The sequence below is a fragment of the Macaca mulatta genome, chromosome 1, assembly GCF_049350105.2.
Source record: "Macaca mulatta isolate MMU2019108-1 chromosome 1, T2T-MMU8v2.0, whole genome shotgun sequence".
Taxonomy (NCBI): domain Eukaryota; kingdom Metazoa; phylum Chordata; class Mammalia; order Primates; family Cercopithecidae; genus Macaca; species Macaca mulatta.
Genome location: NC_133406.1, coordinates 187,359,646 through 187,386,284, shown reverse-complemented (window position 1 = coordinate 187,386,284; position 26,639 = coordinate 187,359,646). Strand labels below are relative to the sequence as shown.

The following is a 26,639-nucleotide window of genomic DNA, read 5'->3' as shown; positions in this document are numbered from 1 at the left end:
GTACCAGCTCAGCTGCAGTAAAATAAAGCACCAAGTAGGTTTCTACAGCCCGGACTCCCTGCCCTAGCTCCTGGATAGCATTTCTAAACCCACCCTGGGCCAGAAGGGAACCTGCCACCCCAAAGGGTAAGACACAAGCCTGGCTGGATTCACCACCTGCTGACTAAAGAGCCTTTGGGCTTTGAATAAACAGCAGCAAAAATCAGGCAATAGTAACCATGGGCCTTGGGCAAGACCCACTACTGTGCTGGCTTCAGGTTTGACACAGCACAGTTCCAGCAGTGGTGGCCACAGGGGTGCTTGTGTCACTCCTCTCCCAACTCCAGGCAGCTCAGCATGGAGAGAGACACCATTTATTTGAAAGTAAGGGAAGAGAACAAGAGACTCTGCCTGGTAATCCAGGGAATTCTCTCAGATCTTACTCAAGACCATCAAGGCAGTACCTCTGCGTCTACAAGAGTCACAGCATCTCTGGGTTTGGGGTGCCCCTTGATGCAGTTACAGCTGCAGTGACCAAATATTTACATCACAACACTCATTTCCCTTTGAGTACTTGGAAAAGCCTTTTGAAGAAGGATGGGTACAAATAAGCCCAAACTGTGAAAATTACAATAAATACCTAATTTTCAATGCTCTGCATTGACCAACACTCACAAACATCAATACCATCCAAGAAAACATGACCTAACCAAATGAACTAAATAAGGCACCAGTGACCAATCCCAGAATGACAGAGATATGTGACCTTTCAGACAGAGAATTCACTGTCACTGAGGAAGTTCAGTGAAATTCAAGATAGCACAGAGAAGGAACTCAGAATCCTGCCAGATAAATTTAACAAAGAGATGGAGATAATTTTCAAAATCAAACAGAAATTCTGGAGCTGATAAATTCAACTGATATACCAAAGAATGCACCAGGGTCTCTCAACGTGAGAACTGATCAAGCAGAAGAAAGAATTAGTGAGCTTGAAGACAGGCTATTTGAAAATACACAGAAGAATTGAAAGAAAAAATAATAAAAAAGGATGAAGCACGCCTACAATAGCCACAAATGGACAAATCTAAGAGTTACTGGTCTTAAAGAGAAGGTAGAGAGAAATTAGGATAGAAAGTTTATTCAAAGGAATAATAACAGAACTTTCCAAACCTACAGAAATATATAAATATTCAAGTACAAGAAAGTTATAGAACACCAAGCAGATTTAACCCAAATAAGACTACCTCATGTCATTTAATAATCAAACTCCCAAAGGTCAAAGATAAAGAAAGGATCCTAAAAGCAGCAAGAAAGAAGAAACAACACACAAAGAAGCTCCAATGCATCTGGCAGCAGGCTTCTCAGTGGAAAGCTTACAGGCCAGGAGAGAGTGGCATGAAATTTAAAGTACTGAAGGAAAAAAAACATTTATCCTAGAATAGTATTTCCAGCAAAAATATCCTTTAGACATGAAGGAAAAATAAAGACTTCCTAGACAAACAAAAGCTGAGGGATTTTGTCAACACACCAGACCTGTCCTTCAAGAAATGCTAAAGAGGGTTCTTCAGTCTGAAAGAAAAGGATGTTAACAAGCAATGAGAAATCATCTGATGGCACAAAATTCATTGGGAATAGTAACTACACAGACAAATGCAAAAGATTTTAACACTATGTGTAAACTACTACTATATCTTGAGTAGCAAGACTAAAAGATGAACCTATCAAAAATAACTTTTCAAAACATAGACAGTATAAGATATAAATAGGGGCCAGGCACGGTGGCTTATGCTCATAATCCCAGCGCTTTGGGAGGCCAAGGCCGGTGGATCGCTTGAGCTCAGGAGTTCAAGACCAGCTGGGGCAACATGGCGAAACCACATTTCTACTAAAAATACAAAAAATTAGTGGGGCATGGTGGCATATGCCTATGGTCCCAGCTTCCTGGGAGCCTGAGGTGGGAGGATCACTTGAGCCTGGGAGGCGGAGGTTGCAGTCAGCCAAGATTGCACCACTAAATTCCAGCCTGGGTGAGATATACATAGATATACATACATAGATAGATATAGATAGAGAGAGAGAGAGAGAGACTGGGCACAGTGGCTCACACCTATAATTCCAGCACTTTGGGAGGCTGAGGTAGGAGGATGGCTTCAGCACAGGAGTTTGAGACCAGTCAGACCCTGTTTTTTTTCTTTTGCTGCTGCTGCTGTTGTTTGTTTTTGAGACAATAAATACCTAATATTGCTCTTGTTGCCCAGGCTGGATTGCAATGGCGTGATCTCGGCTCACCGCAACCTCTGCCTCCCAGATTCAAGCGATTCTCCTGTCTTAGCCTCCTGAATAGCTGAGATTACAGGCATGCACCACCATGCTAGGTTAATTTTGTATTTTTAGGAGAGATGGGGTTTCTCCATGTTGGTCAGGCTGGTCTCAAACTCCTGACGTCAGATGATCCGCCTGCCTCAGCCTCCCAAAGTGCTGGGATTACAGGCATGAGCCACCATGCCTGTTTTTTTTTTTTTTTTTTTTTTTTTTTTTTTTTTTTTGAGACAGTTTCACTCTTGTCACCCAGGCTGGAGTGCAGTGGCAAAATCTCGTCTCACGGCAACCTCCGCCTCCCGGATTCAAGTGATTCTCCTGCCTCAGCCTCCTGAGTAGCTGGGATTACAGGCGTGTGCCACCATACCCGGCTAATCTTTTATTTTTAGTAGAGATGGGGTTTCACCATGTTGGCCAAGATGGTCTCAAACTCCTGACCTCAGGTGATCCATCCGCCTCAGACTCCCAAAGTGCTGGGATTACAGGGTGAGCCACTGCACCTAGCCAAGAATATTTTTCTACACTAAAGTTCTTTTTTGCCTCAGAAAACAAAACAAAAAAGACTTATCACCTGAGGTCCCGTCAGTTCTTTAGAGTGTCGTTTTTTGATGTCTACTTTACTACCAACTTGCTTCATTGCCCCAAGTACCCTTATAGGAGGAGGTGCACTGGAGTCAGGAACCCTGACATCTCAGTGCTGTTCTTAACTTGCCCCATAGTCTTTGAAGGAGTAGAGTGTGGTGGAAAAAGAATGGGTCCAGGAGTCAGGACACTTGGGACCTTGTCCTAGGCTGGCCTGTTTTTAGTGGGGTGAGTTTAGGCTAATCACTTCCCTTCAAATGAGGCTTAGTAAGACCTAGTTCCTTTCAGCAGGTGCAATCTGTTCAACCAGTACTGTGCTTAAGCCACACAATTTAGCAGAAAGAAAAAGTTGTCTACAGGTCTACCTGCTGAACAAATTCCCACACTATCTATACAACTTGGGCTTGGTCCTGAATGGCTGTTGGTATTCTGATTTTAAAATGGATTAATGGAAAACTTTTCTGAGACCAGACATTTTATCCTGTATCATGTAAGAAACCAAAGCATTTTCCCCCACACTGAAATACTTATGAAAACCTAAAATATTTGTATCTATAAAAGTTGATTTTAAAAACTCCAACCACCATACTATTTCATACCTAAATCATCAAACCAGTGTTAAATTTCTTTAATGGTATTAATCCTTTTTTTTTTTTTTTTGACATGGAGTCTCGCTCTGTCACCCAGGCTGGAGTGCAGTGGTACGATCTTGGCTCACTGAAGCCTCTGCCTCCCAGGTCCAAGCAACTTTCCTGACTCAGCTTCCTAAGTGGCTGGGATTACAGGCTCACGCCACCACGCCCAGCTAATGTTTGTGTTTTTAGTAGAGACAGGGTATCACCATGTTAGCCAGGCAGGTCTTGAACTCCTGACCTCAGGCGATCTGCTGGCTTCGGCCTCCCAAAGTGTTGGGATTACAGGTGTAAGCCACCACATCTGGTCTAATTTTACATTTTTTTGAATCATTATCCAAATAGGGTCCAAACATTGTATTACGTGTCTCTTAAGTCTCCTTTATAAGCTCCCATTCCGTTTCCCTTGTAATTTATTGAAGAAACCAGATCATTTGCCATTTCTTCTCAATATGGCTGATTGAAGTCCCACTGTATTTTTAAAACATGTTCCTGTATTCTCTTATTTCCTATAAAATGGTAGTTATATCTAGAGAGTTGATTAGACTTGATTTTGGGGCAATACTTCACATAGAATGTTAGTGTGTTACAAAGTAATTGAGAAGAGTTCACATGTTCAGATCTTTATAAAATAATAAAAATTGGATTTTATCACTTATTTATTAAAGACAATCATTTATAGTTTATAAAAAAATACTGCCCTGATATACACAAAATTTTCTACTCCCACCCACTCCCCCATGTCCACACCAATATTCAGTCTAGATTGGTTTAATCTTGAAGTGTAATCCAATAAGACTGAAGACCAAACACTTCAGGTCCTGGACAAGATAATAAAATACTCGTAAGCCTTCTGGATCCCTAAAATGCAAAAGGAAAAAAAAAAAAGTTTAAAACATTGAGATAAAACTGGCGATTTCTCTATCAAGATGTTCCTTGCAAAGGAACATTAAAACTTTGCATTACGGCATTAAAACTTTGACCAATCAAGTGTCCCTAAAAAAGGAAAAGACTGTATATTAAAATGGTATATTATGAGGTAATTTAAATATGCTGAGTTTTTAATATAGGGAAATGCTTACATTAAGTGAAAAAATATAATTAAAATAATCAACTGTATTTTTTATGCTTTTTAAAAAGTATATATTCTATTAATGCACAGAAAAAAAGACTAAAAAGAAACACTGCAAGATATTAATAAGGGTTGTCTGATTGATAAGATTGTGGATGACTTTCCCCTTTCTACTTTTCTACCTTTCCTGTATTTTCTACAATGAGCATGTATTACTTTCAGAGTTAGGAACACTTTTTTAAAAAGTAGTAGTACTAAGCAGGACCAAGAGGTTGAAGATTACTGTGGCATTACTGGCTAAGAAGGAGGAAGAGTGTCCAAAGGAAGATAATCATGCCCAACATTTGCTAAAAGTGAGCCGTATCTAATCCTGAATCCTCAAAACTTAAGAGCCAAAGAAGTTGCCAAATTCTAAGGATTCTTTGTAGTACATAGGTTCATGCCTCAATTTGATAATCTACCCCACTGACAACATGAATTTTAAAATTTTTATCCCTTTTCAACAAACCAATGCTTTTGTAAAAAATAATAAATTTAAGGCCAGGCATGGTGGCTCACGCCTGTAATTCCAGCACTTTGGGAGGCCGAGGCAGGTAGATCACCTGAGGTTGGGAGTTCGAGACCAGCCTGGCCAACATGGTGAAACCCCGTCTCTACTAAAAATACAAAAAAGTTAGCCAGGTGTGGTGCCAGGTGCCTGTAGTCCAAGCTACTTGGGAGGCTGAGGCAGGAGAATCACTTGAACCCAGGAGGCGGAGGTTGCAGTGAGCTGAGATTGCGCCACTGCACTCCAGCCCAGGCGACAGTGTGAAACTCCATCTCAAAATAATAATAATAAATTTAAAATCAAATGAAAATTTAGATCCTAAAAAATGTCAAGTTTCACTGAAGTCAGATTTTAAGATGTGCCAGTCTGAACAGTCACACTGAGAAAGCTATTCAGACTCGGTAACTCTACAGTTTATCATGAGCACTCTTTAGGCATATTCCATTTTTTGTTCTGGCTGCTCCTATGCATTAATCTGTATGTGTGTGTCAACAAGAAGAATGCAGTAGCAATGGCTGAATGAAACACCAAAAGTAATAGGAGCAAGTTTTCAAAAATAATTTGGGGTCCCTCCCTAACAAGGAGGACAAAGCTGCCCACCTGCATTTTGCATTTGCCCCAGATCTTCCCATAATGGTCCCAATTTGGTTAAGGTTTCTTACCAAACTGCTCCAAAACAGACACAACTGGATGTAAAGATCATGCACACTTACTTGGATTGATTGACATCAATAAGGGAACCAATTTTTGATGTTGTAAAAGAAATGTGTTCATCTCCAATGACGATTTCAAGCTCCTAGAAACATTTTAGAAAATCTAAGTAGAATTGGCTTATTCATCAAACACACAGAAGGATTAATCATTTGCCAAATCACACAGACTTGACTACAGACGGTCACAAAATCAAGGGCAGTTCATTCTGAGCACTGAACTGTGCTGGACACTAGAAACAAGAGATAAATACAGCTCATATTTAAAAGAAGTTGTACCCTCAAGGCTCTAGCATTTCTCAGATTTGGAAAAATCTACGTAGGTCTTTTTTTTTTTTTTTCTTCCTGAGACAGTCTCGTTCTGTTGCCCAGGCTGGAGTGCACTGGCATGATCTCGGGTCACTGCAACCTCTGCCTCCCAGGTTCAAGTGATTCTCCTGCCTCAGCCTCCTGAGTGGCTGGGACTACAGGCGCCTGCCACCACGCCCTGCTAATTTTTTTTGTATTTTTAGTAGAGACGGGGTTTCACCATGTTAGCCAGGATGGATTTTTTTGTATTTTTAATAGAGACAGGGTTTCACCATGTTGGCCAGGCTGGTCTCGAACTCCTGACCTCAGATGATCCGCCTGCCTCGGCCTCCCAAGTGCTGGGATTACAGGCATGAGTCACTGCGCCCAGCCTATGTACTATTTTGTATGCGTTTTCATCATCAACAATGTGGAGTAACATGAATATATCTATGTTTTAAAAATACCGAATGATTGGACTGGGTATGGTGACTCACACCTGTAATCCAAGCACTTTGGGAGGCCAATGCAGGAGAATCACTTGAGCCCAGGAGTTTAAGACCAGTCTGGGCAACTTGGCAAAACCTCATCTCTACAAAAAATACAAAAACTAGCTGGATGTGGTGGTGTGCATCCGTGGTCCCAGCTACTACAGAGGCTGAGGTGGGAGGATCCCTTTACCCCAGGAGGTCAAGGCTGCAGTGAGCCATGATCTCATCACTGTACTCCAGCCTAGGAAACAGAGTGAGACCCCGTCTCCAACAACAACAAACAAAAACAAAAACTAAAGGATCTAACCTATCTAGGCAACTTCCAGACCTTAGGTTTGATCCCCACTTTGTCACTCCCTACCTGTATGATGGTGGGTCTCAATTTCCAAACAGTGACATGAGTACCACAAACCTTCAAAAAGTATCTATGTGTAGCCTGCTGGGTGCTCGGTATTGTTCTCAGTGCTCAGGACAGATAAGTAAAACCAAGCAAACCAAAGATCTCTGCCCTGTGGAATTTATATTCTTGTGAGCCCTACTTACTTTTTCTTCTTTTTGATTCATTTATACTTTTTGTTATAATTCAATCAGAAAATAGAAAAAACTGACATGTTTCCAATACTCAGATTTATAAATTATTGCCATACTTGTGTCAGATTTTTTTTTAAAAGAAATAAAATACTACAAAATTTATGTCTATCTCCCATTCTGTTCTCCCTCCTGTATCCCCTGATTTGTTCCATTCTTGTTTCAGGTTTGGTAGTATGTTTTCACTTACTTCTTTTTAGATACAGGGTCTCACTCTGTCACTGAAGCTGAAGTGCAGTGGTAGGATCATAGCTCACTGTAACCCTGAGCTCCTGGGCTCATGCCATCCTGCACCTTTAGCCTCCCGAATAGCTAAGACTACAGGTATGCGCCACCATGCCCAGTTAATTTTTAGGGTTTTTTTTTTTTTTTTTTTTTTTTTTTGTAGAAAAAAGGTCTCACTGTGCTGCTCAGGCTGGTCTTGAGCTCCTGGCCTCAAGCCATCCTCCCACCTTGGCCTCCCAATTTAGAAAAAAAGTGCTGGGAATGTAGGCATGCGTCACTATGCCTGGCCTAGACGTAGTAGTGTGTTGTAAAATTTTTACAAAAATGGTCATATTATACATACTTTTTGCATTTTTCATTCCACATTGTTTTTGAGATTTATCAATGTTGAGTTACACAGATCTAGCTCATTAGTTTTAAATGCTATAGTATTCCATTTCCCTACTGAAATAAACTTAAGTTCTGAATTTTTGTTCCTATAAACAATGTAGCAAGAATATTCTTCTATACATCTCCTTATACATATGTGAAAATGTCTCCATATAATTCCTAGTATTTTAAATGTTCCCAGATACCACAAAATTACTCCCTAACGCAGTTATACTAATTTTACTCTCACTCTTTTCTCGTATCATTTTTTAAACTCGGCAGATTTTTTCTGTTGTTATTCTAATGGGTCTGAAATGGTATCTCACTGTTGTTCTTTCATTTTACAAATGAAGCTGTAAATCTTTTCACATTTATTAGCCACTTGTTTGATCTTGTAAGTTATTCATAACCTTTCCACATTCTGCCACGGGACTGTCTTTTTATTACTTTCTAATTCTTTATATATTCTGGATAGAAAACTCTTGCCAGTTTTATGTTTTGCAGATACCTTCTTCCAGTCTATGGCTTATCTTTCAACTTTATCTTGCCATCTTTTGTCAAACCTAAGTTGTAAAGAAGTCAAATTTACCAATCTTACCCCTTAAGGAGTTTTAAAAACTCCTTCTCTATCCATAAATAATAAAAGATAGTCTATATTCTGTTTAAAATTTTTGATTTCTATAGCCTAATTTAAAAACATTCCATAAATATATTGTCAGCTGTCCTGGTACAATTTGTTAAATAACTCATTCTTTTCCCATTAATGTGAAAGTCCACCTCTGTAGTACGCTGTTCCAAGTTTCCATATATTCATAAGTTGGTTTCTGGGCTGTCTATGCTGTTCCATTGGTTTAGCTGTCAATTCCCGAGGCAATATCATACTATAAATGGCCACAGTTTTATAAGCAATCTCCAGTATTATTTTGGCTACTCTTGCCTCTGATTTTCCATGAATTTAATGCTTATTCTATTTGATTTTAAGGGGAAAAAACCCTACTGCGATTTTCATTTGAATTAAGAGTGAATTTATAAATTACTTTGTTGAAAACTGACATCTATATGATACTGAATCTTCCCATCCACAAAAACGATACATATTTTTGTCCTTCTATAAAGCCCTTTCAAGTTTTGTACATCTTGTTAATTGCATACCCAAGTTCTTTATTAACTTTTCTTGTAATTATTAATGGGATTGATTTTAATTACAGTACCAATGGCTTATTGCTGGTATAAAGGAATATGCCCTTCCCTCTTCACACAATTGTTGTGATGGTTGAACGAGCTAACAGAAATAAAAATTTTATAAATGGTAAAGCAAAATACATATATATGATATTACTGAGATTCCTTGAACATAAAGTTAACTTTAGTAAGTACTGAAGGTAGGATTTTTTAAAAAAACTCTTCTTGAAGGGTTGGTCCATCATTTTGAGGTTATTAGGCATGAGTTTATATGGGTTTTCATGTTAATTTAACAAATTATTATTGGGCTTTTACTATACATGGGCACTATTTTAGTCACTGGAGATATAGCAGTGAAAAAATTGAAAAGCAAGTAAGACAATTTTAGACAATAAGTGCTACAAAGACAACACATATTGTGATGAAACTGAAAGCAAAAAGAAAACACACACACACACACAAAGACAGCACAACAGATCTTTTTCTTAATGATGGGAAGAGACTTCTTAGATTGAATGGACAGGCAAGATATCACCGAGGAACCGACTTTTGAAGACCTCAATAATAGAGAGAGTCTTGTACAGAGTTAAAGGAAGAATATTTTAGGCAGAATGTGGCAAGTGCCAAGGCCCTGAAGTAAGAACCACCTAGGTATTTCTGAGGAACAGAAATGAAGCTAGTAAGGTTTGAACACCATGACAGACTGGAAGCATGGTAAAAGATAAGGTGGGAGTTTAAATTTTAAGTACAGTGGGAAGCCATTGGAGTTTAAATCAGTGGAATACATAAGCAAATTTACATTTTTAAAGATCACACTGGTCAGGCGCGGCAGCTCACGCCTGTAATCACAGCACTTTGGGAGGGCAAGGTGGGCGGATCACCTGAGGTCAGGAGTTCAAGACCAGCCTGGCCAACATGGTGAAACCCTATCTCTACTAAAAATACAAAAATTAGCTGGGCATGGTGGTGTGTGCCTGTAATCCCAGCTACTCGGGAGGCTGAGGCAGGAGAATCACTTGAACCCAGGAGGTGGAGGTTGCAGTGAGCTGAGATCATGCCACTGCACTCCAGTCTGGGCGACAGAGCGAGACTCCGTCTCGAAAAAAAAAAAAAAATTACATTGGCTTTCAGGATGGAAAAATGGATGGTATGGAACAAGAGGAAAAACAAGGGAACCTATTAGAAGTCCAGAAGTCTGGATTAGGATGGTAGCAGTCAGAGTGAAAATACCTTTTCTGTTAATTCAGTTCAATATGATAGTGGCTTTTATTTTTTAGTTAACAAAACGGTGCTCGGAATGAATATATAATGTATATAAATACACATGAATTTAAATACATATACTGAATTATTTGTATGATTTTCCTTTCATTAGATTGGTGAAATAATCATGTTCTATTTTTCTTTGTATCTCCACAATGCTTTGTCCATAGTAGTTAGTAAATGAGATAGGCAGCAAAAGCTTTAAGTGGAGGAGGGAGTGTGGGGGGTCCTAAGAAGAAATTCAAGGCTGGGTTCTTGGTGGCCAGCAGCACTTGTTCTCTCTGTTCCTTCCTGTGGGATTAATGCTTCCTTAGACCAAGGTGCTGGCAATCTGCTTTCTGCAGGGCTGACCACCACCACCACCACCACCATCACACACACATGCACACAGTTTCACTATCATATGCAGAGCACTAAACCTCATCTTATTTGTAAGATTTCTGCACTACAGGATAATCAATAAAACATACCTGCCGGCCCACTCGGTCAGGAGGAGGCCACAATGCATCATCCTCTTTGGTAATTTCACTGTCATCGATTATTCTCTTCAGTTCCTCCATCACGCTTTTATGTACATAAGCCTGAAAGCAAGTTAAAAGACAAAATGTATGTTGTATCCTTAAGCAGTGCTTTGACTCAGATAGTGATGGAAGATAAAAATAACTGTTCCTGCAGACTTATTTCTGGCATCTTCTTAAGTGGGAAGACATTCATGCTCAACCTCGGCATGATGCAGGTGAGGGACAGGGTCAGAAGTATCTAATAAACTGCACCTCAGTCCCCCATCTAGCTGTTACTACCTCCTGGTACATCCTGTTTACATGGCCCTTCTGCCTGTCCACACAGCCAACTCACAAAGAAACCCAAAATAGATCTGTGAATGCCCCCTGCTATGGTTTGAATTTTTGTGTCTCCTCCAAAATTCATGTTGAAATTAATCCCCAATGCAACGGTGTTAATCGATAGGGCCTTTAAGAGTTGATTGGGCCTTGAGGGCAGAGCCCCCATGGATAGGATTAGTGCCTTAGGAGACAGCTTAAGAGAACTAGCTGGCCCCTTGCTTGTTCTTTCACCATATGAGAACACTGCATTCATCCCTTCTGGAGGATGCAAAAACAAGGCACAGTTGTGGAAGCAGAGACTGGGCCCTCACTAAACACTGAACCTGCCAGTGCCTTGATCTTGGACTTCCCAGCCTCCAAAACTGTGAGAAATATATTTTTATGGCTTAAAAATTACCCAGTCTCAGGTATTCTGTTATAGCAAAACAAAAGAGACAGCAACACCTACATGCCCTGGTTTATTTTTTTTTGAGACGGAGTCTCACTCTGTGGCCCAGGCTGGGGTGCAGTGGTGCAATCTCGACTCACTGCACGCTCTGCCTCCTGAATAGCTGGGACTACAGGCACCCACCACCACGGCTATATTTTTTTGTATTTTCAGTACAGACGGGGTTTCACCGTGTTAGCCAGGATGGTCTCCATCTCCTGACCTCGTGATCCGCCCACCTTGGCCTCCCAAAGTGCTGGGATTACAGGCGTGAGCCACCGCGCCCGGCCAGTTATTCTTAACTAGGTAATACGCTCCTGAGGAGCAAAATGTATTTGAAAAGATATGCCTGTGTAAAAAAATAGTGAGAATGTTGACATGTGTGAATAAGCATGAAACTGATAGCTAAAACAACAGTATGAAAAATATATGCTAAGACATTTTCAAAGGTGGCAGAGTGGTTAAAAGAGTAGCTTTGATGAAGCCTTAATGATGTAGTAGAAATCACAGAGAGGAGAATACAAACTTTACTGGGGAATTCCTTTAATTGGGAATTCCTGCTGTATCTCTTACTAGCAGGGGTAACTCTGAACAAGTCTCATAATTAATATCTGGGCCTTTATTTTCTTATTTGTAAGGGGGCTATAATACCCTCCCCCATCATATGGGCTTATAATCAGGGTTAAATAAGATGCCATGCCTGACATCTAACATGCATTCAATGATATCAACTGCTTTCCCATGCTCCCTTTCCCACTCAGATGCAAATTAAATAGCTCTCCATTGTGTACTATGTGCCAGGGAATATATAGAGCACTTTAAGTATAACACATTTAATTTTATGACAGCACTTGGGAGTGGGAGGTAGCTTTTATTTTCCCTGTTTTTGCAGGTGAAGAAACAGAGATTTAATCAAGTTCAGCCAGGAACTTGCCCACTGTCACATGAGGTAGTAAGCAGCAGACTCAGGGTTCAAACCAAGGTATGTCAATGGTTACCAGTAATTGATTCCACATTGTAAAATAAAAAAATCCCAACTAAAAGATGATTTGGGAAATAATCCAGAAGCTGTCTACAGACATGTGTCTCTCTCCCTGTTCTTTACCTTTCAATACTAGATACAACAAAAACAATGCAAGACAAAAAGCTGAAATGTAGAAAATGAAGGCCTCTCAGAAGGCATACCTCTTTTCTGATCATGACATCATTCTTGTAATTGCTGTTGTTGGCATATCTTAACTTCCCTGTGGGGACAAAAGCCAAATTCAACATATAATAAAAACATGAATAAAGCATCAATACCATACCAAGACTATCGGCAGTTGCCTAAAATGTATCCAACTTGCTCAAAGTGTCTAAGACATTTATTATTTACTCTTAAGGTAGTTCAACAATACTAGTCTTTCAGTTCTTCACTTCAGGCTTAAACAGCCAAATATACAGCTGACACTCAACTACTGCAAAAAGCAGCTCAGGTGAGGTAAAAACACAGGCAGGCTCTTTTCTGACTTTGTCGAATCACATTTTTGCAGGTGAATGTCCTGAAAACAGGCAGAGTAAATGATAACTTACCAGCACATAGGACCTCCTGAGGCTCAAATGAGTTGTGAAAACATTTTGAAAACTGTAGGATGCTGTTTACATATATTATCATGTGACTGTGCCACACTCTATTTCTGTGATGGAAAAGTTGTTGCTTTTATCACTGAGCACATTTGGTACACAAGACCCTTTGTCCATGTGTGCGTCTAACAGGTTAATGTGAATACATGGTGGGGATGAGGAGAAGATAGAAGGAAACAGAAGACATGTAGACTAGAAGACATACATGTGAGATGAGCCCAGTGAATTTATTCCAACGGTCTCTGTGCTGTCTCTCTGCCTCAAGTTTCTTCACATTCAGTTCACTGTCCATATAGTGGACAAGGTGATGTGGTAACAGATCTATCAGATTAGGTTACTCTAATACTTTGATAAAGTCAATGGCTTTCCGCTGCCTTCCTGGTTAAAATCCGGCCGGGCGCGGTGGCTCACGCCTGTAATCCCAGCACTTTGGGAGGCCGAGGCGGGCAGATCACGAGGTCAGGAGATCGAGACCATCCTGGCTAACACGGTGAAACCCCGTCTCTACTAAAAATGTAAAAAATTAGCCAGGCGTGGTGGCGGGCGCCTGTAGTCCCAGCTACCTAGGAGGCTGAGGCAGGAGAATAGCGTGAACCCGGGAGGCGGAGCTTGTAGTGAACCCAGATCGTGCCACTGCACTCCAGCCTGGGCAACTGAGCAAGACTCCATCTCAAAAAAAAAAAAAAAAAAAAAATCCAAACTCCTCAACATGGCATACGGCTAAGCAAAGCCCCTGCCTGCTTTTCCAGCCTCACTCCTGCAATATTCTTCTCTCACACAGCTGGAGTCGAACAACTTGGTTTCTGCCTGAAACATCCCAAGCACTTTTTGGTTTTCAGCCTCTTTGCATGCTGTCTAAAATGCCTTCTTGACTCTTCTTGGTCTCCTAACCAATACCTCACATCCCCTCCTCCCATCATTTTATGTAGGAAGCCTCCTCTGACCCTCAGGCTTGGCTAGGTGCCCCTTCTCTGCTGCAAGTCTCCTCTGTTTCTTTTTACCACAACACCTAATACGCTGTTTGGTCCCTGCTTACAAATCCATCTCCCTCACAGTCGGGGCCTGTCAGATACATCTTTGTGGCCCGCTTAATGGATGTTTTCTGTCATCTTTGATTCCTCTTTCCTTCACCACAGTGCCTCCGCCAAAAAAATCCTATCAACGATCAAAGTCCAGTTGATTCTGCCTCCAACAGTTTCCTAAATCTTTCTCTCCATTTCTACTATCTCTGTAGTCCCAACCGACATCTTTTTTTTTTTTTTTTTTTTGTGACACAGTCTCGCTCTGTCACCCAGACTGGAGTACACTGGCACTATCTCAGCTCACTGCAACCTCCGCCCCAGGTTCAAGCGATTATCCTGTCTCAGCCTCCCGAACAGCTGGGATTACAGGCATCTGCCACCACGTCCGGCTAATTTTTGTATTTTTAGTAGAGGCGGGGTTTCACCATGTTGGCCAGGCTGGTCTCGAACTCCTAACCTCAAGTTATCCGCACACCTCAGCCTCCCAAAGTCCTGGGATTACAGGCGTGAGCCACTGCGACTGGCCCCCAACATCTTTCTTGTCTTGACAACAGTCTCCTAATCAATAGCCCTGTTTTCACTGTTGCCCATTCCGCACCCAATAACCAGAATGCTTTTTCAAGAACAGATCACATTTCTTCTCTGCTTAAAACCTTCCAAGCCCGGCCAGGCGCGGTGGCTCACGCCTGTAATCGCAGCACTTTGGGACACCGAGGCCGGCGGATCGCCCGAGGTCAGAAGTTCGAGACCAGCCTGGCCAACCTGGTGAAACCCTGTCTCTACTAAAAATACAAAATTAGCCGGGCGTGGTGGTGGGTGTCTGTAATACCAGCTACTCGGGAGGCTGAGGCAGGAGAATCGCTTTAACTCGGGAGGCGGAGGTTGCAATGATCCGAAATCGCGCCATAGCATTACAGCCTGGGCAAAAAGAGCGAAACCCGTCTCAAAAAAAAAAATAAATAAAATAAAAAAAGCCTTCCAAGTCCAAACTCTTTACCATGGTCTATAAAGATCTACAAGGTGCGGCTCCTACTACCTATCCGACATCATCTCCTGCCATCTCCCAGCTCACCACTCTTCAATCACACTGACCACCTGAGACATGCCTAAGCTCATTCCCGCCCTGCAGCCTTGACTTCTGGTATTCCCTTTGGGTAGAATGGTCTTCCTTGTGAGCTTCACAAGGCTGGGTCCTTCTTGCTAATTAGGGCTCAGCTGCAATATACCATTAGAGCTCTCTAATGGCCAACCTATCTAAAAGCAGCCCATCCAGCGATTCTACCATATTTTCTGACCACTCACTGCTATCCGGAATCATCTTTTTATGATCTCTCTCCCAGCAGTAAAACACAAGTTCCACGAGAGAGGAAGTTTGTCTATCTTCGCTGTCGTATCCCCAAAGAGTGGAACAGAGCCTGGCACACAGTGGGCGTTCAGCCAACGTTTGTTGTATGGATAAAACGACGCCGTGGAGCAGACACAGTGGCGCTCCTTTCAGATCCGCACTGCACAGGTCTCAGCCCCTTCCTCCTCTAGTTCCCCACAGATTTCCGACCCTCGGCCTCCCCACTCGCCCGCCCCAAGGCCTGGTCCCGCTCCCGGCGGGCGGCAGGCTGCTTTTACCATCCGGTCGGAACTCAAACTCCAGGAACTCGTGGCCGAATTTGCCCTTGTGCCCCACGTAGTAACGCAGATAAAAGTCACTCTCCATGGCTCCCAAAAGACAACCGAGCCTGAACTTCCAACAGCAAGCCGCACTGCTGCGGTCTGCGCCCGACACTGACGTTTGCGGCGGCGCGCGGAAGTGACGTCAGATTACGCCGTCGCGTAATGGAGGGGTTCCTTCTAGCTAACCTATTCGCCCGGAAGTGACAACAAGACTGCCACACCCTCTCACGCCTAGGAGGTAACGAACTTTGTTTAACCCGGAGGCGGGGCCAACCAGCTCCGCTTCTCCACCTGGACGCGGGAGCGAGGTTGAGGTTGGTACCCGCTGGGTTCTCTCCCGGCCTGAGGCCGAGAGCCAGCCGCCTGCCTACCTCTGGGCTTTGAACGCGGGGTCTGGTGACTTCGCTTAAAGATCTCGGACCGAACACCCCGAGCCTTGCCCCCGCCAGGCTCAACCTCAGTTCACAGGACCCCCGACTTGTGTGAGTCGTACACCGCTCTTTACCGTCTCTGGACCTAGGTCATCTCGGCAGTAAAATGGGGTGAAATGACCCGACCTTCCCGGAGGATGCCGCGCACGATGTGTGTGCCTCAAGATGGCTTCCATTGACCTGAACTGTTAAGAAAGCCCTCAGTGACGCCTTCCCTGAATCCACAGTGGAGATTGCCGTTTCCCTGGAACTAGTTCACCCACACTTACCCATTTCGTCCTTTTCCACCTTTTATTTCTATCTTTCTGCCCCACTGATCTCTAGAATAGGTGCTGTGAGAAGTTAGAGTATTTGATCTCCCACTCCCCAGTCATCCCACTTACCGAGCAGTGATTCTCAGCCTGGCTGCACATTGGAATTACCTGGGGAGCCTCTAAAAATACTGATGCCAGGGCTCTACCCCAAGCCAATTAAAATCTCCAGCGCTGGAACTGGGCATTGGTACTCTTTGTAAAGCTCTCAGTTGAGGACCACTGACCAAAGAGACTCTTTTCAGAGCAAAGTTGTCCTCTGTGAAGCCATTCTGGCTCTGGAAAAAATTTACAGTTGAGTAGGGCCAGAGCAATCAAGATCATAATTATTTAATAGGAGCCTGCTCTCACTCGTCTAAGTTCCACACTTAGAGAGAATGAATGGTTCTAGAGACAGTGCTGAGATGACATCATTCTTGGGGCCTGGCAACTAGAACAGTATAAGATTCTGTAAGTCGGGACAGCAGTCTCTGATTCCTACCCCCAGTCTTTTTTTTTTTTTTTTTTTTTGAGACAGAGTTTTGCTCTTGTTGCCCAGGCTAGAGTGCAACGGCTGGTTCTCAGTTCACCGCAACCTCCACCTCCTGGGTTCAAGTGATTCTCCTGCCTTAGCCTCCCAAGTAGCTGAGATTACAGGCACGTGCCACCACATCCAGCTAATTTTTGTATTTTTAGTAGAGACAGGGTTTCACCATGTTGGCCAGGCTGGTCTCAAACTCCCGACCTCAGGCGATCCATCCGCCTCAGCCTTCCAAAGTGCTGGGATTACAGGCATGAGCCACCGTGCATGGCCCCCAGTCTTAACAATGAGTCCTTTTCTCCCTGAAAAAGCATTAGCAGCAGAGTGTAGAGTAGGTGTGGTGGGGGAAAAAAACCATTGGACACTGGTTAAAATCTTTTGTTTTAACAATGACTCATTGTAACCAAAGGTGAACTGACTCAACTTTTTAGACTTCAGAGTTTCCTTCTCTTTAAAATGAGCATAAAAACGTACACCTAGCAGAACTGTTATAAGAAACAATGTCTCGGAAACTGTAAATTGCTATAAAACCATGACATTTTTATTACAAAACACCGCATATTGGTAGTAACAAGGGAACTGTATAAAAGAGAAGGGGGCTAGACACAGTGGCTCACACTTGTAATCCCAGCAGTTTGGGAGGCTGAGGCAGAAGGATCACTTGAGCCCAGAAGTTTGAGACCAGCTTGGGTAACATAGAGAGACTTTGTCTCTACAAAAAATTTAAAAATTAGGTAGGTGTGGTGGTGCACACCTGTAGTCCCAACTACTTGGGAGGCTGAGGTAGGAGGATAATTTGAGCCTGGGAGGTCAAGGCTGCAGCGAACCATGATCATACCACTACACTCCAGCCTGGGTGACGAAGCAAGACCCTATCTAAAAAAAAAAAAAAAAAAAAAAAAAAAAAAAAAAAAGAGAAAAGGGAACCATCAAGCACCTAATAAATGTCAGCTCCTAGGCTGAATGGGATTACCTGTGCTTGTTTTTCGAATCATCACAACAATTTTGAGGTGGTAATTAGAGTTAAGTGTGTAGAGGGATTAAGCAATTGCTACAAGGTTATTTTCCAGGAGTAAAATTATAAAAATCATAAGTGAATCTGGGGATCTTCAGATGTGGCAAATAACAAAAGTGTTGAGAAATTTAAAGGACACACAACTCCAGTCAGGCTGTAAAGTAATCCAGGTTTCTGGATATGAGACGTGGTGTAACTGAAAGAGCATGGTCTGTGTGTGTCTGCCGTGCCTGCATTCAGCATCATTTATTGAGCATCCACTGAGTGTCATGTGCAGAGAGAGAGGATACAATGTTGGGCAAGACAGTTCTTTACAGAGCTTGCAGAGGAGGAAGTTAAGGAGCATACAAGCAATTACAATGTAAGGATAAGATTTCCAGTAAAGGAAGCACAGAGTACTATGGAAGCACATGAGGTGACTCCTAATACAGTGTAGGGTCCTTAGGGAAATGTTCCTGAAGGAAATGTTCCAGACAGAGGCCCAGAACTGTGTGATTAGAATATAGAGCAGTGAGTGATGAGGCTGGAGATGGGGCAGAAGCTGAATCATGAAGGGCTTTATAAACCATATTAAAAGAGTTTGGGCACACCCAAGAATATTGAATTTTAGTGCCAGCAAAGCAGTTGAAGGGCTTTAAACAGGAAAGTGGAAATAAGTGGTGGTGATACATCTATGGCACTTTAGAAAGACACTTTGGCTGCAGTGTTGTGGGTTAGATTGGAAAATGAAAAGACTAGACGTATGACATTCAGATAAGTAGTTAAAGTAATCTATTAGCTGGGCAGGGTGGCATGCGCCTGTAGCCCCAGCTACTCAGGAGGCTGAGACAGGATAATTGCTTGAACCCAAGAGGCGGAGGTTGCAGTGAGCTGAGATCATGCCGTTGTACTCCAGCCTGGGCAACAGAGAAAGAGACCTTGTCAAAAAAAGAAAAAAAGAAAAAAAAAAAAAAAAAGGCAAGCAAAATAATTATCCAGGCATTGTGGCATGTGCCTGTAGTCCCAGCTACTCAGGAGGCTGAGGCAGGAGGATTGCTTTAAGCCCAGGAGTTTAAGGTTGCAGTGAGCTATGATCCTACCACTGTACTCCAGCCTGGGTAACAGAGTGCGACCCTGTCTCTTTTAAAAAAAAAAAAAAAAAAAAAAAAAAAAAAAAGTAAAGGAGATAGAAAAGTGGATGGATTTGAAGTGGAATACCATAATTTAAAGGGTGGGCAAAGGAGACGAAGATGTGGCCAGAGAGATAGGAGAAAAACCACGAATATGGTATCATGGAAGCCAAAATAAGAGTATTCCAAGAAAAGAGTGGCTAACAGTGTTAACTACTGCTTCCAGGTCAAGAAAGATCAAGACTGAAAATGTTTACCAGATTTATAATCGAGGAGGTCCTGGATGACCTTGGCAAAAGCAACCCCAATGGCATAGGAATGAATGGTAGGGCAGAAGTATTGGGATGCAAGTAGGCAAAAATTGTTATAGAGGTACTGAGGTGAGTTATCTAACCTAGTCTTAGAGAGAAGGGAAGGCTTCCTGGAGGAGGCATTACCTAAGTGGAGTACTCAAGAACAAATAGGAATTAGTCATATAGAGGCAGAGAGGGAAAATTTAGGCAGAGAATGCTACGTTACAATTGATCTTAGGGGGCACTAAAAATAACCTTGTGACTTTGGGCAGTTACTTCACCCATTTTCTCATCTATAAAATGGGAGTGGATAGTATTGATAGTATTTACCTCACCGAATTGTTGACAAAGATTGAGATAATGTATGTAGAATACTGGTACACATTAGGGACTCAGTTCACTCCCGCTCATTAAAGTATTACAATGAAACAATACTTAAAGATTTTTTAAAAATGAATTTAATCTCTCTCTAGAAACAGTGCACTGATTTTACAAATGTCCACATTTGGTTTTCAGTTTACCAAGATTATGTTAGTACAGCTAGTGAGATGCAGCACGCCATCTTCAGCCCCCTTGCCTCTGGAAGAGACACCAGACTGCAAAGGGCACCGCGCACAGAAGCTAATGGAACTTGAATGAAAAGACAAAAAGAGCAGAACTGGTTAGTGTGACACAACATTCTAACATGCCTGATTCTTACATCGAATATGGTAACTTGAGGGTTGGTGGGGGAAGACAAACAAGGAAAATCCACTTGGGAACAATTTGATGAAGTTTGCAAACCAGCATTTTACCCCCAAATTAACAACAGCTTGTATGGAAAAAAAAAATGCTATTTTAAAAGTATATGGTTTGGACAGGTATCTGTTTTCTCTTGCAGTTCTTGTAAAAAAGTATCAAAACCTTGGCTTTAAATATATATATATATACACACACACACAAGTGGCTTTTTAAAAATTACTTTTTATAGCACAAAGTGTTTGTAAATGCAGAGGTTTTCTGCTAATTCTTGACTGTGCACATGGTGCATAGCCTGAATGAACAGAGCTTCCTGATTTTTTTTAACTGAAAAATTGAAGCAGTAATTCTTTAACCTTCTAAATTTTCCATACCCTAAAAATACAGTGTGAGAAGACTGTTACTCTATCTTCATGCATTTCGGGAAAAGGAATTATTTACTCTGAAATGTTTAATGCTAACTCATTTATATTTTGTGAAATGATGAGTGTATGGCTGGAGTTTTGGGGGTAGGGTGGAGAGGCTTGCATTCCTGTGCCATTTCCCCATTCCCACCAACGCCTGACTGGACAGTGATTGGTATCCCCTCTCCAGACTCAGTGTCTTCAAAATTTTCAGTTTTCTCTCTCACAGTTGAGAAGATCTAAGAGGCTCTCAACAACATGGCATGCTTCTGTGAAAATCCCACTGCCCTTGTATTAGTCTTCGTTGACCATATAAAAAAATCTTTGACTCAAATATGTGAAAAGCAGTCAGCATTTTCCTTTGGCCACTGGAAAGCTTGAGGCTGAATAACATCAGGTCTGCAAAGTGCTGGCAATGCATCCTAATGAATTTTCCATGATGAATTTAGTGCCTTGTACACAATGATCAAGAGATGCTTCATTGAATCAGAAATTAATCTATTTTATAAAGTACTTACATTGAACCTCTTTCCATACAGCCTCATTTCTTGACCCCTTGAGCCTTTTGTTCCTGTTAGAATGAACTGTGCAGTTCCTAAAGTCCCCATGCTACTTCATACCTCTGTGTTTTAGCTCGGTGTGTCTCTGCCTGAAGCAGCTTGGAATCCCCTTCTTAATTTTAAGACTTAAAGTCACTTCTACGATGACCCTATTCCTCATCTTCTCAGGTAGAAAGACCCCTCTCTCCATTGTGCCATAACAGTGCTCTGAATAGAATCGATGCCTTTTTTGTTTCCACATATATCTTCCTCCACTGCTACTGTGAACTCTGTAAAGTCAGAACATGTGTGACTGACCTTTACATCTGCAGTGCCAGGTGTGTAGTTGGTATCTAATGAGTGGTTTTAGTGAATGAATATACTGCAGTCATACTGAGATAACTGGAGGGATCAATAGGACTTACTGCCATACATTTAAATCCGATCTCATTCTCTTTTTGCCAGTTAATGGGTTACTTCAATCTGTTTTATAAATAATCCGTGCTATCAAAAGTAGGTAAGTAGTTTTCATTTTCTCTGTTTCTAGAAGGCATTTCAGCTAGTGCCTTTGTAATTCCACTGGAGGAGAGGTAGACCATAGTATAGGTAGCAGGTCTGATACAATGTTCAGGCAGCCCAAAATAGTCTTCCTGCAGATGGAAATGGAGGAAAAGCACTGGGACTGGCTTCTGATACATTTTCTGCCCTCTTGGCATTATCTCTGAGCTTCCTTCCAGCTCTATAGTCCAGTGACTCTGTGATCTATGATTGGCTGTAGATACCTATGCACAGGGGGCAAAAGGCAAAAGATATGTAACTACACCTCAAAATGAGGCTGAAAAGCCTCTGCGAATGGGGGAAGGTGGATCTGGCTCCTCAGGTTTCATCTGTTTACTGCTGTCCAACAAATGAGCATTTCACAATTTGTTTCTTGTAAAGGGTTGCTCCCATAGCTGCCTCTTTCAAACTGCAGTTATAGCATATGCAAGAAACATGGATGTCTCCGAGAAAGCTGTGAATTTCATCATCATTTTGAGATCTCAGGCTGTATGTCCAGACCCCATTCATTATTTTTTTCTGTGAATGCCAGGATCTGACCGAAAGTTTAGAAACTATGCCTTATCCACTGTTATCATTTAATTCCTTGGAAAATTCAGTTTCTTTGGAAGAAGGTTACAGGAAAAGTCACTTGTTTTGAGTAAATTTCCATGTTTTTCACTGTCATCATTTTTCTTCAGTCAAAAATAATTTTACTCTCCGTTCTTAAAAGAATGGTAATGTGAGTAAGCTCCATAGGAGTTGGCCACCTGTTCTTAAAATTCTGTTTGTTATTGGTCATTCTAGGTCAACTGCATTTACCCTCTCAATGGAATATTTCAGGACTATCAACACATGCATGTCATGAGGAGATTGCTGGATTATGCAAAACACAGTGCCCAAGCTCCAGAATATAGTTATTTTCTTAGAGTTTAGGAGGCCAAGAGTGATGCAGAGGAAGGTCCTAGGTACAGGATGCTAGAACTCCAGAATGTCTGACTGAAAATTCAAAGGGTATCAAGCTGGTGAGACATCCAACCTTCATTGAGTTGGGGGCATCTGGCAGGTAGGGATGGGAAGGCATTTGGTTAAGTGTGTCAAGTTCCAGGTATGATGAGATTAGATGCATCTCCTCTGCTCCTACTTAAGTCAAACACTTCCATGTTGCACCTTGTCCCTGGTTGTCTACTGGGAGTAAGTGGCAGAACAACAGAGTTAAGAAACTCAAACTCTTTCTCTTTGGATGGGAAAGCCAGTGGGGACTGAATCCTTCTGGGACTATAGGATTATGTTTCCAATGGGAGACCCCACAAATAGAAAAGAGCACTTCTCCCTTCCTCCCGCAAGGCCAGGAAAAGCAAAGAAGGTGTCTATAATGAAGAGCATCTATACATATACCCAGAGTTTTTCCTTTTATTTACAAAGCAGTAAACCAAATTCCTGTGTGAATATAAATATCCAATATACTATAATATTGTGTATGCCATTTCCCCCCTCAAATATGACTTCAGTTTTGGCCAGTTGTTCTGACTTAAGCCAAAAATTAGTTTCATCTATATGAACATATGATGGTAAGTAACCTATTTATTACTTTAAAATGTTTCCCCACATAAAGGAAATGGTAGAGAGTAAGGGGAAAAGAGAAATAAGAGATGTAATAAAACCTATTCCACCATCTTTATTCTCAACCACAGCATGTCCCAGATGTTCAGAGCCTGGGCCAGTCTCTATAGTAAACTTGGGCTGTTCTGGAAATGTCTCCACTTAGCTCTGTAAGGATGGCACCCTTCAGGGTGCTTCAGAGGAAACTTACTGAATTCAACCCAAGTGTCCTGAAAGAAATTGAAGAAGTTACTCAAAGAGCTGAACTTTAAAACAAGGAGTAGCTGAGGGTGAGGCATATTCTATCTTGAGTTTCTGAGCACTCTGGTACCATGGAATATCTCTACACTGACCTTTGCCAAAGCCAAGAAAGCCCCAGTAGGAGTCACAGCAGCCATGTGTGAGCTGAAAGGCTTTTCCTGACTTCCTGGGGTCGCAGGAATGGCCAGAGGTGAAAAGATTGCCTTTTTTACTACATAATTGCACAAACCATGGTATCTGTTTTCTGAGCCAGATTTCCAAAGGCTTTTCTGAAAACTACAAGATATACCCCTTGTGGACTGTGTTAAAATAAATTTATCTTTATGTATTTGAACAGTAGCCATAGATGTGCCTCTTCTCTACAGATTTTTCTGTCACACACATACACATATAAACACACACATATACACACACAGAGTCTGCGTGGTGGGCCAAACATGCCAAAAATAAATACTCTCGCTTCTCTAAATTATTTATAGAACTCATCTGATTTTTAAAATATGTTAATAAATAATCTAAATGGGGGAGGGAGTTGAAGTTTTTTTTTTTTTTTTTTTTACTTATGTTGATGGATAGCCACAAAGCATAATCATCTTATTTACAAAAAACAAACCCCCCAAAACCTAAAAAAGTCCCCCCAGCAACCAAACATCTTCTGTAAATATATTTTTTAAATGATGAGTAAGGTACTGTGCCATTGGCCCCCATTTGGTTATGTGCATCATGTTAGTCAGCAGTAGCCATTCCACGAATTCCTCATGGGTAGTGCAACCAGTTAAAAAGTGTATAAAACATTATACATAGAAAAACTCTCACATCCTTTGGATGTTTGCAGTTCATCATAACTTTGTGGTTACCTTTCCGCAACATAAATTTAAAAAAAAAATCACACACACACATACACTCACACAGACCCATATATAGAAACCCATTCATCCAGTCATACACCATCCAGAGTGTAGTGGGTGGGACTGAATTCCATGAGGCACGAAGTGGGTGATCCCATCCTCAGGGTAGTCCATCATCTTCAAGGCTTAATGCCACTCGCTGGGGAGACAAACCAAAGAATTCATCGTTAGATCCATAAGAGTTACTATTTATTATTGACAAAGTACAGACTTATGTTACTTTAATAGGTATTAGCTCACATAATCTTCAAACTCTCCCAAGAGACAAGATTTATCCTATTTATTTTACAGATGAGAAAACAAACTCAATGAGCTTAAGTAGGGTTTGTTCTGGATCACATAGCAAGTGGCTGAACTAAAATTTGATCCCAGGTCTGTATGAATCCAAAGCTGTAGATTTTTTCATCATTCTGTTTTGTATCTTTGTAAAGAAGAGTTGCTCAGATCTAAATTTTCTCAATCCTCCCTTATAGGATTTTAGGTTTGGTCAATTTCAGTGGGTTAGCTTTGGCAAATGTTAAATTTCAGGCTATGGGGTTACTTGTCTCTAGCATGCTAATCACATTTAGGAAGGTAATATACTGCACCTTCCCAACAGATTAAACAGAATCGGGAGGCAATGCAGGTTAATTAAATTCCATCCCTCTCTCCCTCACCCCTACTTTCTAGTCATTAGGTAGATGCTAGACTCCTGTCTGCCAAAAATGGCTGACCATGAGATGGTGAGCCCACTAACCCCTGAGCCAGTCTATTCCATTGTGGACAACAGATTTAAATTCTTTTCTATATTAATGTGAAATTTGTTTGTTTATATCTTCTGACATTCCCTGATTCCATCTCTCAGACTCAGAGACAGTTCTACATAGGACAACCCTTGAAATTTATAGATGGTGTTTGAATTCCCTTCCCTTCATTCTGAGTGTTTTCTTCTCCAGGATAACATCTAACTTTCCCCATCTAGTCCTGATGTAATCTTGTTTGCCTCTTTTCCATTTCCCAGATACCCTCCTTTGGAAAGACCCTCCCCAGCTTCAGTATTTTTCTTATAGTTATGTGAATTCGGGCCCGCCAGTTTACTTCTCTGAGACTTAGTTTTATCATCTATCAAATGGGAATAGTAATAGGACCTACCTCACAGGGTTGTTGAGGAATCAAATGAGATAATGCATGGAGAGTGTTTAATGTAGTACCTAACAACACATAGGGCCCAGAGTATCCTAGGTCAACGTAACCAGCATAAAATAGAATCAGACTAGTATCTCCCATCTCTGGACATTCTACATATGATAAAAAGTAACTCTACTGCCTTTCAAGTCATCTTTGGGTTATCTGTAGTTTTTTAATGAATGCAATGGCCATCCTCCACTAGTGTAGATAATTGAGACTACCTTATTCTAGTCCAGCCACCCTCCCACTCTCTCCAAGACAGATCTCTAGGCCAAAGATAGGCCCCAGTAGTGATGGTACAGTTACCGGAGAAATCGACAGAGGAGAGACAGGTTGTTGAGAATATTGATTTCCAGAGCTTCAAGGCTATTTACCTCATGATATAAAGGAAAGAGCATGGGCTTTTGTGTATATACAGACTGGAGTTTGAATTCTGGTTCTGCCACTTCCTGGCTATGACCTTAGGCAAGTTATTCAATTTCTATGAGTCTCAGTTTCCTCATCTGCAAAATGGGGCTAATAATATTGGCTTGATAAGGTTATTTTGAAGATTAAATGAGATAATGTATGTAAAACACTGAGAACAGTGTCTGACACACAGTAGGTGCTCAATAAATGTTGATTTCCTCATTCTACTACTCTATTTCTCTGCAACTGGCAGAAGCTTATTACTCAGTCCTTAGACTCATCAGGAGTAACTCCCCCTGAGTCATTTCTTTCTCTGGAAATAATGTCATTTTACATGTGCAGAGTGCTTTGTAAGTCACAAAGTGCTCTCACATGTGCTATCTCACTTGTACTTTATAAACTCAGGAGGCAGGTAGAATGCGGGTTATTATTCTCATTTTACAAATAACAGTGAGCAGAAAGAAGTGACTGAGATCACAGGGCTGTGGAAGGATGGAACTGGGAATTTTCTTACTCCAAGTTCAGTGCTTCTTCCACTGTGCCCCCTCTGATCTTCAAAAATTGGTC

General features: G+C 41.6%; 2 protein-coding genes across 22 annotated transcripts in view; both read right to left on the bottom strand.

The window, feature by feature from the left end:
* Positions 1 to 4,153: 4,153 nt before the first annotated feature.
* On the bottom strand, positions 4,154 to 15,945 carry MAGOH (mago homolog, exon junction complex subunit). Of its 2 annotated transcripts, none has more exons than XM_077993744.1 (5): positions 15,830 to 15,942; positions 12,702 to 12,760; positions 10,718 to 10,828; positions 5,845 to 5,927; positions 4,154 to 4,373 (listed from the first exon to the last, which is right to left on the bottom strand). In XM_077993744.1, exons 1-5 carry the CDS (start codon positions 15,870 to 15,872, stop codon positions 4,274 to 4,276), a joined length of 396 nt encoding a protein of 131 aa, XP_077849870.1. In that variant the 5' UTR covers positions 15,873 to 15,942; the 3' UTR covers positions 4,154 to 4,273. The 2 variants fall into 2 exon arrangements, with proteins under 2 accessions (XP_077849870.1, NP_001244531.1); NM_001257602.1 differs by having other exon boundaries at positions 4,161 to 4,373; positions 15,785 to 15,945.
* An 8,204-nt stretch (positions 15,946 to 24,149) lies between these two features.
* The window catches only part of LRP8 (LDL receptor related protein 8), an 80,869-nt gene continuing 78,379 nt past the window's right edge, over positions 24,150 to 26,639 (bottom strand). For all 20 annotated transcript variants that reach the window (XM_077955984.1, XM_015139976.3, XM_015139987.3 and 17 more), the window contains one exon: positions 24,150 to 24,636. In XM_077955984.1, coding sequence (XP_077812110.1) covers positions 24,598 to 24,636 — 39 coding nt within the window. In that variant the 3' untranslated portion in view covers positions 24,150 to 24,597. The remainder of the gene's footprint in view (positions 24,637 to 26,639) is intronic.